At 37.1% G+C, this 12128-nt stretch overlaps 1 protein-coding gene across 1 annotated transcript in view; it reads right to left on the bottom strand.

The window, feature by feature from the left end:
• ROCK1 (Rho associated coiled-coil containing protein kinase 1) overlaps positions 1-12128 on the bottom strand; it is a 137052-nt gene that overhangs the window by 17595 nt on the left and 107329 nt on the right. Inside the window, exons 23-26 of the mRNA XM_081097471.1 lie at positions 7948-8113; positions 4319-4412; positions 3458-3546; positions 430-618 (exon numbers count right to left, since the gene is read on the bottom strand). Of these exons, the coding sequence (XP_080953597.1) occupies positions 430-618; positions 3458-3546; positions 4319-4412; positions 7948-8113 (538 nt within the window). The remainder of the gene's footprint in view (positions 1-429; positions 619-3457; positions 3547-4318; positions 4413-7947; positions 8114-12128) is intronic.

Below are 12128 nucleotides of genomic sequence, written 5' to 3'. Positions count from 1 at the left end.
GCCCCCAACTGCCCTCCCCTGCTGGCCTGATCGCCTACAACTGCCCTCCCCTGCCGGCCATCTAGTGGTGGCCATCTAGTGTCCACATGGGGGTGGCCATCTTGTATGTTGGAGTGATGATCAATTTGCATATTACCTCTTTATTAGGTAGGATAATACCAGCCATATCTCAATTTCAGCCTAAAACCAAAGAGCAGATGCTAATGGGTAAAAATTACTCAAGATATAATGTTTAATAGACAATATAGCATCTTTCTATTTTTTCTAGGTCATGGTTCATATTAAGGTAATAATAAATTGTGGAGAGTATAAACCAAAATATGCATTTTTATATGAAAAATCAAATATAAACAAAATAGATAATATGCATATTCAGCAATAATAATTTAAGAAAATAACCCTACATGTGCATACACACACAAACCTTACCGCTTGCATGTCATTCAGTTCCTTCTGATGTTTCACTACCATCTGGTTGAATTTCTCTCTTTCTTGGTTGAGTTCTAGTTGTAGCTTTCGGTTTTCCTTTTCTTTCTTCCTCAAATCCTGTGTATTAGCTTTCTTTCTATCAATTTTAAAGTCTTTTCGATTCATTATTTCTGCCAACTTGTTAACAGCCTATTAAAATATTAAAATATTATTAGTAAGAATTTCAGTGTAGCCATCCAATTTAAATTTCCACTAAAAATGTACTTTTTCTTCAAAATCAGGAAGGAGGACTTTTTTGTGCATAAAAATTAGGATAACCTAATGAAAGTTGGGACATGATAATTGGTAGCACAAGTAGCAACAATTACTGACTTATCTCACTGCTCAAATGTAAAAACCAGATAAGCTTGAAAAAGTCATTTATCATTCAACAATTATCCAGCACTTATTATACTGTATGTAGGTACTCTGCTAGGTACTAGATATAAAGATGGTAAATACAGGTATGCACCAAAGCATTTCAGTAGAGTGGTAAGAAGAAAGAGGCATGTAAGGGTACTATAGCAGCAGTACCTAACTGAGAGTTGGAGAAGTAAGGAAGGCTTCCTCAAGGACCTGCATATGTGTCCACACGTTTCTTAAGAGACAAAGAGAAGGCGGATAAGCAAAAAAATGGTATGAAGGAGGGGAAGCAAAGATGGCATTACAATCAGAGGAAGCAGTACATGGCAAAAAGGCCCAAGATAGGTTTTTTCCCCTTTTCGACAAGTAGGAAAGTAGGTGATAAGGCAACCTGAGCAGGCCACACTGAGACCCTTTTGAAAGTGAAAGGAAATGTAAATATATACTTGAGGATAACATCTTTTACCAGATGAAAAAAATATATTCAAAAGGAGAACTGTTAAAAGCATGTGAAATTAGCTACAGAAATTGTAAAACGTAGTCATGGTATACTTGTTCCTTAAGTAATGTTAAATAAAAGATTGTCCATTAACAGAAAAAAAAAGTCCTAACCACTATCATTGCCATGTAGATAAGGTTCCATCTAGGATGAGGAGCTCTCGAATAATTTGTTTAATGCAGTAAAAGCTTACTTCATTAAATTTATAAATGAATATTTGTTTTTTTCTAAACATAAATCTAACATATTATAAAAAAATCAAATACAGAGATATACTAAAGTGGAAAGCCTTTGTAATAAATATCCTCCCCTCAAAGACCATCTCTCCTAAAGCCTTCTCTTTTCTTTTATTCTGCTGGGTATATATCCTTCTAGATCAGGGGTGGGCAAACTTTTTGACTCAAGGGCCACAAGGGGTTCTTAAACTGGACCGGAGGGCCGGAACAAAAGCATGGATGGAGTGTTTGTGTGAACTAATATAAATTCAAAGTAAACATCATTACATAAAAGGGTACGGTCTTTTTTTTTTTTTTTTTAGTTTTATTCATTTCAAACTGGCCGGATCCGGCCCGCAGGCCGTAGTTTGCCCACGGCTGTTCTAGATGTTTCTCTATGTATATAAGTAGATTACATACATATGTAAACATACTTCATTTATTTTCCTTTGCATTCCACTGTATGGATGTATCATGATTTATTAACCCTTTTCGGTCCAACATGGAGGATGACTCGACAGACCAGGCGCTAGGAGCAGGTCCAACGTTGAGCAATAAGAACATTAAAAAGTTCAACATTCAATCCCATCAATTAATTTGGACCAGACTGTTTGAATTCCAAAAATAACATTGGACCACAAAGGGTTAATAGTACACTGATGGGTGACTGGGTTATTTCTATTTTTTCACTCTTAAAGCATATAAATAAACTTTCCCTACGTTCACTGGTGCCAAAGCTGAGTATCATTTAAATCTGCCCATTTGACTGTCAAAAAGATACCTCATTTTAATTTCTATTTCTTCATTATTGTGGTTGAGCTTTTCAAAGAACTTTACTGTTTCTTTTTCTCTCAAATGTCCCTTCTTCTTCTTGTCTATTAATCTGTCTTTTTCTTATTTGAAGACGTTCTTTATATATTTACCTATATTTGCTGTAAATATTCTTCCTAGTTTTTTTTCCAACTTATGCAGTTTTGGCTTCACAGAACTGTATTTTTATGTAATGAATGTCAACCTTTTTCTTTATACTGTTTGGTATAAAGGTAAGAAAAACCTCCACTGAAAAATTTTCAACAGATAATAAGTACATTTTTGGAAGATTAGTTTCAACATAAAGGATTATTAAGAGGGAGAGTGCACTAGTGGTAGAAAATATATATTTTACAGTAAAAATCATCTGAGGTACACAGTACCTTATAAAGAATTTAAACTATTGGATACCTTTATAAAATGACAGGATATCAAGTTTTACTGTTAAAAAATCTGATTTAGCTGCAGCATTAAGTACAAAGTATTATATCCTCCCCTATAGTTTCTTATTTATTCCCAATTCTTCTCTCTTGGCTTCAATGTTTTCCTTTCATTAAATTTTCCAACTGTAAATTAGAGTCTTCTGTACAAACTACAACATTCTTTCTAGTCAAATGACTAGACAAACTAGCTTTCTTAACTCAATTGAAATCCTATTTCCTGAATAAATCTTCTTTATTTAATGAAGAAAAACTATTGCATTATTTGTTCCAATGAAAAGCCTGACTCTTATACCCTCATTTTTTGTTTTTTTAATCCTTACCCAAGGATATTTTATTTTCCAATGATTTGCTGAGGGAGTGGAAGGGAAGGAGGAGGGGAAGAGAAAGAGAGAGAGAAACATCCATGTGAGAGAGACATATCTACTAGCTGCCTTCCACATGCACCCCTGCTGGGGTTGGGGAATCTGCAATCGTGGTATGTACCCTTGACCGGGAATTGAACCCAAGACTTCTTGGTCCATAGGCAGATGCTCTAACCACTGAGAAAACCGGTCAGGGATTACACCTTCAGTTTTAAGAAAAAGTGCATAAAAAGCAAATATTAACTTCTGAATACTCAATACTCAAATATAAACATGGAAAAGGCTGAGCACATGTACCTGTGTTTTAAGGGTTCGTTCTGTGTTGATATTCTTTTCAAAGGCAGCCTTAAGATTACTGATCTCCTCTTCTTTCTTCAGTTTATACTCTGTCAACAATTTATATAAAATATTATTGTATGGCATTCATTACTTTAATTTCTGCACAGCAAATCAGCAATGTAATACAAATAAATAATACAATAATCCTATATAATAAAGAGGTAATATGCAAATTAACCCTCACGCCCTTACAAGATGGTTGTCTATGACCAGGCTGGCAGGGGGGTTAGTGAGGGATGACCAAACGACTGAACAGCAGGCTGCATGGGGCGACCAGGCCGGCAGGGGGGCCATTGGGGGTGACCTGGTTGGCAGTGGGGGGCAGTTAGGGCGCGACCAGGCAGGCAGCCAGGTGAGCAATTAGGAGCCAGGATTGTGAGAGGGATGTCCAACTACCGGCAGGGATCGGGCCTAAACCAGCAGTCAGACATCCCCCGAGGGGTCCCGAATTGAAGAGGTTGCAGGCTGGGCTGAGGGGATGAATTTTGTGCACCGGGCCTCTAGTTAATGAATAATAATACAAGAATAAACTCTTTCGCATACTCACAACTGTAAAACTACTTTTGCCCACACTGTATATACACTGTGAAAGGATTCCTCTCTTCCCCATTGAGTTAACATATCCATCACCTCACAGATTTACCTTATTTATTTATTTTTTAAGAGTGAGAATATTAAAGTTCTACTAAAATAATTCTTAAGGCTAAAGAAGTTATTAACATATGAAAACAAACATTTCTAAAACATAAATGTAAACAGCTAAAGATTTACTCTGAACTAATGTTATGCTTAAAAACATAAAAAAAAACCCCTACATACCTTCCTCTGATTTCCTCATTTTATCAGTTAGCTCTTCATTTTCTTTTCTTAATAATTCAACATCTTTGGTTAGCATGCTGTTCATTTCCTCAAGCTAAATAAAGCACACAAAAGTTTAAGCTATAATCTCCTTGTAAGCCTTATATTTAAAGCAATAGACTTTAAAAAAATACTTTCTTTTTTCCCTAAATGAAAACAGATCTATCATTGCTTAAGTATAAATATGCCTGGTTTCCAGTTTAAAATATGTAATTTTAATTAAATTAAAATAGTTAAAAACAATTGTTAGCTTCCAAAAATTATTTCAGAGAGTGTGTGTGTATGCATGCAAATACACATTTGTATACACATGAATAAAAGGAAAAAAAGTGAAGAAATTGCTTTGGCATATGTCTGAGATTTTGTTGCCTTTGGATTCTTCTAGAATTTTTATGGTTTCCTGTCGTACATTTAAGTCCTTTATCCATTTTGAGTTTATTTTTGTGTATGGTGTAAGTTGGTGGTCTAGTTTCATTTTCTTGCATATATCTGTCCAATTTTCCCAACACCATTTATTGAAGAGACTATCTTGGCTCCATTGTATGTTCTTGCCTCCTTTGTCAAATATTAATTGAGCATATTGGTTCGGGCCGATTTCTGGGCTCTCTATTCTATTCCATTGATCTATATGCCTATCCTTGTGCCAGTACCAGGCAGTTTTGAGAACAGTGGCTTTGTAATACAACTTGATATCTGGTATTGAGATCCCACCTACTTTGTTCTTTTTCAGGATTGCTGCAGCTATTCGGGGTCTTTTATTATTCCAGATGAATTTTTGGAGAGTTCGTTCTAGATCTCTGAAGTATGCCGTTGGTATTTTAATGGGAAGTGCATTGAATTTATAGATTGCTTTGGGTGGTATGGACATTTTAATGATGTTGATTCTACCAATCCATGAACACAGTATGTTCTTCCACCTGTTTATGTCTTCCTCTATATCTTTTTTCAACATCCTGTAGTTTTCTGAGTAGAGGTCTTTTACCTCTTTAGTTAAGTTTATTCCTAGGTAGCTTAATTTTTTTGGTGCGATGGTAAACGGGATTTTTATAATCTCTCTTTCTGAAAGTTCACTATTGGTGTATAGAAATGCCTCAGATTTCTTGGGGTTAATTTTGTATCCTGCTACATTGCCAAATTCATGTATTAAGTCTAGTAGCTTTTTGATGGAGTCTCTAGGGTTTTGTATGTATAATATCATGTCGTCTGCAAATAAGGACAGTTTTACTTCCTCTTTTCCAATTTGGATGCCTTTTATTTCTTCTTCTTGCCGAATTGCAATGGCTAACACTTCCAGTACTATGTTGAACAGGAGTGGTGAGAGGGGGCATCCCTGTCTTGTTCCTGTTCTTGGGGGAAATGGTGTTAGTTTTTTTCCATTGAGTATGATGTTGGCTGTGGGCCTGTCATATATGGCTTTTATTATGTTGAGGTATGATCCTTCTACTCCCACCTTGCTGAGAGTTTTTATCAAAAATGGGTGTTGAATTTTGTCAAATGCTTTTTCTGCATCAATTGATATGACCATGTGGTTTTTTTCTTTCAATTTGTTTATGTGCTGTATCACGTTTATTGATTTGCGGATATTGTACCATCCTTGCATCCCTGGGATAAATGCTACTTGGTCATGGTGTATGATCTTTCTGATGTACTGCTGGATCCGATTTGCTAAGATTTTGTTGAGGATTTTGGCTTCACTGATACAGCTCCTAGGGCACTTGAAACTAAAGAAAAAATGAACAAATGGGACTACATCAAAATAAAAAGCTTCTGCACAGCAAAAGAAACCATCAACAAAACAATGAGAAAACCCACTATGTGGGAAAACATATTTGCCAATGTCATATCTGATAAGGGCCTAATCTCCAAAATTTATAGGGAACTCATACAACTTAACAAAAGGAAGATAAACAATCCAATCAAAAAATGGGCAAAGGACCTAAATAGACACCTTTCAAAAGAGGACATTCAGAAAGCCAAGAGACATATGAAAACATGCTCAAAGTCACTAATCATCCGAGAGATGCAAATCAAAACAACAATGAGGTACCATCTCACACCTGTCAGACTGGCTATCATCAATAAATCAACAAACGACAAGTGCTGGAGAGGATGTGGAGAAAAAGGAACACTTGTGCACTGCTGGTGGGAATGCAGACTGGTGCAGCCAAATGGAAGACAGTATGGAGTTTCCTCAAAAAACTGAAAATGGAACTCCCATTTGACCCTGTGATCCCACTTCTAGGAATATATCCCAAGAAACCAGAAATACCAATCAGAAAGGATATATGCACCCCTATGTTCATAGCAGCACAATTCACCATAGCTAAGATCTGGAAACAGCCTAAGTGCCCATCAGTAGATGAATGGATTAGAAAACTGTGGTACATCTACACGAAGGAATACTATGCTGCTCTAAAAAGGAAGGAACTCTTACCATTTGCAACGTCATGGATGGAACTGGAGAGCATTATGCTAAGTGAAATAAGCCAGTCAATGAAGGAAAAATACCACATGATCTCACTCATTCATGGATAATAGAGACCATTATAAACTTTTGAACAATAATAGATACAGAGGCAGAGCTGCCTCAAACAGATTGTCAAACTGCAGCAGGAAGGCCAGGGAGGGTTGGGGGGCAGGAGGTAGGGGGGTAAGAGATCAACTAAAGGACTTGTATGCATGCATATAAGCATAACCAATGGACATAGACACTGGGGGGTAGGGGAGGCTAAGGGACTGTTTAGGGCAGGGGGATAAAATGGACACATATGTAATACCCTTTGTAATACTTTAAGCAATAAATAAAAAATAAAAAAAGGAAAAATGTGTAATGGAAAGAAAACTAAACTGGAAACTAGACAATTTCCATTTAGTTTTCTAGCTTTTTTTTTTATACATATATATTTTATTGATTTTTTACAGAGAGGAAGGGAGAGAGAGAGTTAGAAACATGGATGAGAGAGAAACGTCAATCAGCCGCCTCCTGCACATTTCCTACTGGGGATGTGCCCGCAACGCAGGTACATGCCCTTGACCGGAATCGAACCTGGGACCTTTCAGTCCGCAGGCCGACGCTCTATCCACTGAGCCAAACCAGTTTTGGCTAGTTTTCTAGCTTTGTGATCCTTCTGAGTCTCAGTTCCTTCATCTTAACGATAATGAACATGACAATTTAAAATGTTTGATTGATTACTTTTAGACTTTTATTCATCACTCTATGTAGATTATTTAATTTTATCTTCATAAGAATTCTGAAGAGTAGTATTATTTCTATTTTATAGATGAAGAATCTGAGGCTTGGAGAAGTTAATCGGTTCCAATGTATGAAAATAATACAACAAATGAACTTAAACTAAGCATTTCTTCACATAAAACATTTTAACATCTATAGCCAAATGGAGAGAAAAAAGAATCCAATACAATGAATACAATTTCAATTCCTAATAATTTTGTTTTGAGTTACATAAACTATTTTATACATAGTACAGATTGACCACTGTAAACATGCATGCACACACACATCCTAAACTTTAAGATGTAACCTATTTTGATTTAAAATTTTAATCATATAATCTCCTATCACCACTTACCCGACTAACAGTGTGATCTTTATCTGTAATCTCTTGTCTATTTCTTGAAGCAGCTTTCTTGCTTTCTTGGGTCAATTCAAAGTACTGTTCTTCTAAAAGCCCTCGAGCCAACTGCTCAGACTCAGCTTTTGTTTCTGCTAGATCCAGCTGAGTAGCAAGAGTTTCTCTGCAATACATTTATAAGAGAAATGGATACAAATAAACGCTTTACTATTGCACAGTAATTGCCATGAACATTCTTATAGTTGACGAAATCACGTGAGCTGGTATGTCTTCTTTCAAAGGGTGACTGAGCTCAAAATCAACTCTTCTAGAACCTGAGATTTAGCACATCTTACATCCAACTACTATTAGAGAAACTGAGCCATCCTTTTTTTTAATTGACTTTTTTTAGATAAGGAGGAAGGGAGGGAGGGAGGAAGGCAAGGAAGAGGAGGGAGGGAGAGCCGGAGGGAGGATAGAGAGATACACTGATTAGTCACCTCCCGTATGTGCCCCGACTGGGGATTGAACCCAAAACCTAGGTATGTGCCCTGATCAGAAATCGAAACCATAACCTTTTGGTGTACGGGATGACACTCCAACCAACTGAGCTTCCTAGCCAGGGTAGTAAAGAACTCTTTAATATTTAATAATTAATAATCTGCTATTGTGCTTAACTAAGAAAAAATAAAGCAATGGCAAGTAGTCTACTTTTGAAAAGGAATTTGTTGTGGATTTGGAATGGAAGGTAGCATGGCACAGGGGAAAAATCACTGGCTTGTAAATCAGGCCAAACCTTAAGCCCTTATCTCTGTTCTTCCCTCCCTCCCCCCTTTAATCTTTATTGTTGAAAGTATTACATAGGTCCTCATTTTTTTTCCTCATTAACCTCCTCCAGCCCACTCCCCTTTATCCCTGTTCTTTCACTAACTAATTGACAGGGACAATGGACAAGTTCCTTACATTTCCGGAGCTCAACTTAATCAACTCTGTAAAATAAGAGAGTTAAACTAAATTATTTTTGAGGTCTCTCCCAGCTCTGAAATTCAATGAGATTATAAAGTCTTATGAAAATATTTACAAACCACTATAACCTATTCTAGAAAAACTTCTTGAGAATTACTTTTAAGTCTTCAGAACTGACATTCAGATCAGACCAGATCATTTCAGTTTGCCTGATCTTTTTTCCCAAAGAGCCTCTCTTCAATAAGCTATTCTGGTCATGATTGTGCATTCTGTATATATCAGGCCCAATAAATGAATGCTTTCCACCTGTTTTGTACTAAGGAAGTGATGCAAATTTGAATTTTCTGTCTCAGGCCTAAGGAGAAAGATACTGTAATAACTAATATATATATATATATATATATATATATATATATATAATCTTCTTACCTAATAATAGACAAACATGTAAATTGACCGTACCTTCGCTATGTTAACCAGCCAATCAGGAGAGTGCAAATTAACCTAACAAATATGGTGGTTAATTTGCATACGTAGGCTCCAAGTGTTGGAGCGAAGCCCGACAGCCCCGGGGCCAGGGCTGGCGGAGCAGCGAAAGCCTCATGGCCGCGGGGCTGGCGGGGCAGCGAAAGCCTCACAGCCACGGGGCCAGTTCCAGCTGGAGCCTGGCCAGCGCGAAGGCCTGGGTGCCGGAGGAAAACCGGTGGACAGCAGCCAGGGGAAAGGAAGGCCTATTGCACAAATCTCTTCGTGCAACAGGCCTCTAGTGTGTGTGTGTGTGTGTGTGTGTGTATGTGTGTGTGTGTGTGTGTATTCTTTCATTTGTTCAGCAAATACTTATCTGAATGCTAGCATGTGCCAAACCCTGTTCAAGGAATTAAGGCATGCAACAGAAATACAATTGCTGGTCTTAGAAAGCATACATTATTAGGGTGATACAGACAATTTACAAAAATGAAGTAATATACAGTATGCCAGAGAAGAATTAAATAAAATAAAAAGATGGAAGAATGTGGTTGCTACATAAAATGTGGTCATTCTTTTGAAGTCCTTTCTGCTCAGATGCATTTGAGAAGAGATATGAAATAAGAGAGTAAGCCATGTTGATAGCTGGGAATACAGTGTTTGGGCAGAGGAAACTTCTAATAACAGATGCCCTAAGGTTGGTCTAAAGGAAGCTAATGTGAGTAGAGTGAGAGATGGGTAAAAGTTGTGAGAGACATGGCAAGAGAAGGGGAAGGGGAATGGTGGAGAGAAGAACACACATTATAAGGCTTTCTAAAACAATATAGGGACTTTGGCTTTTGTTCTGTGTTCTATTTTTAAAATTCTTGCTGCTGGACTAAGATCAGATACTAGGGGGGACAATGGAAGAAGCAGGATACCAGTTAGGAAAGTATTGAAATAATCAAGATTAGAAATAATATTTTGGATCATATTGGTAAATGGTAGAAATGAATGATCAGATTCTGTACATATTTTTTAGTTACAGTTAGGAGAATTTATTGATGGACTGCATGCAGAATCTTAAAAAAAAGAATCTAGGATGATTTCAAGTTTTTGACTTAAATAACTAGGAATAATAGAATTGCTAATACTGAAATGGAAAAGAAGGGAGGTGCAGGTTGGCAAGGTGATGGAATCAGTTATTTTTTCTGGCCATGTTACATGTGAGATGCTTATTAAGTACTCAAGTAGAGATGTCAAATAGACAGCTGAATATACAAGCCTGGAATTCAGGGGAGAATATACTAGTACACTGATGCTATTTAAAGTTGTGAGGCTGGATAAGAACAAGTAGCGAGTGCTCCCTTAGGTCCTCCAAAATTTAAAGGTCTCAGAGATGGTAAGGAACAAAGGAGCAAGGAGGTTGAGAAACAGTAGCCAGTTCAATAGGAGGAAAATACCGGTGATGTCACCACACCAAGTGAAGAACTTCTGTCAAGAGAGAAATCAACTATGTTAATTGCTGCTGTTAAATAAGGACTCAGAATTCACTATTGTATTTAACGTTAGGAAATTCCCTGTGACCTTGAGAAGGGTTATTTTAGCAGAGTGAGTGCAAATATCTGACTGAAGTAAACTCAATGGGGGAAGAGGACCTGAAGAGAAATGGTATGCACCTTTCAGGAAGTTTGCTATAAAAAGAAACAGATAAATGAGAGGATAGCTGGAAGTAGATATGCAGTTAAAAGAGAGTGTTTTTTTTGTTTTGTTTTGTTTTGTTTTACAGAAAGGAAGGGAGAGGGATAGAGAGTTAGAAACATCCATGAAAGAGAAACATCGATCAGCTGCCTCTTGCACACTCCCTACTGAGGAGGTGCCCGCAACCAAGGTACGTGCCCTTGACTGGAATTGAACCTGGGACCCTTTAGTCCACAGGCTGACGCTCTATCCACTGAGCCAAATCAGTTAGGGCGAGGGTGCTGGTTTTTTTAAGGAGATATTTGTCTGTAGGCTTAAAGAACAACAAGAATAATTATAGAAAGAAAAAATTGACTTAGGAAAGATGAGAGAATTACTGGAGTCATATTTATAAGTAGACAACAACTGATAGGATAAAAGAGCTACCTTTAAGTAAAAGCACATATTTGGTCATTTACATTAAGTAAAAGGAAGGCAGGAGTTAAGAGGTACAGATGTAGATAGGTTAGTAGCAATGGTGGTGAGGGAGAATAGATGTTCTCCAACATCGAGGAAGCAAGACCATTTGCTGAGGATGAGGAAAGGTTGTTGAAGATCTGAGGAGAGATATAAAATAGTTGTCTGGAAGAGTAGGTTAATTAGTATATTAGGTAAAGATAGGAAATATTGCCACTGGTAAACCTATGAATACTAAGGGTGGTTCTGTGCTATTAAATTACAGGCTTCAGATGGATAACGTTCTCATCTAGAGTTACCACTTGACATCAAATTCAGAATAAAGTATTGAAGTTATTCTTTAAAATGCCAGAAAACCTATTAATCCCAAATTATATTTCTATATAATTGTGCAAAAGAAAGCAAAGAATGATAAGGTGCTTTAGGATAAAACTATCTGTAACTATTTTCATCCAGGCTTTCTTCACAACTCTCCATAGTGACAGACCTGTCTTTACTGATGCTTAAGGTCAATCTCTTACCTTCCTTCCCCCTATCTCCTTAAAGAACTAGAATAATTCCCGATTCTTCTGGGTTGTAAGACTATAGGCAGGGGCTTTGTTCTTGTTCACTGATATATTCCAAATGCCTAA

The sequence above is a fragment of the Myotis nattereri genome, assembly GCF_964212035.1.
Source record: "Myotis nattereri genome assembly, chromosome: 8".
Classification (NCBI taxonomy): Eukaryota; Metazoa; Chordata; class Mammalia; order Chiroptera; family Vespertilionidae; genus Myotis; species Myotis nattereri.
The sequence above is the reverse complement of the archived record's forward strand: the minus strand, read 5'-3'. Positions and strand labels throughout refer to the sequence as shown.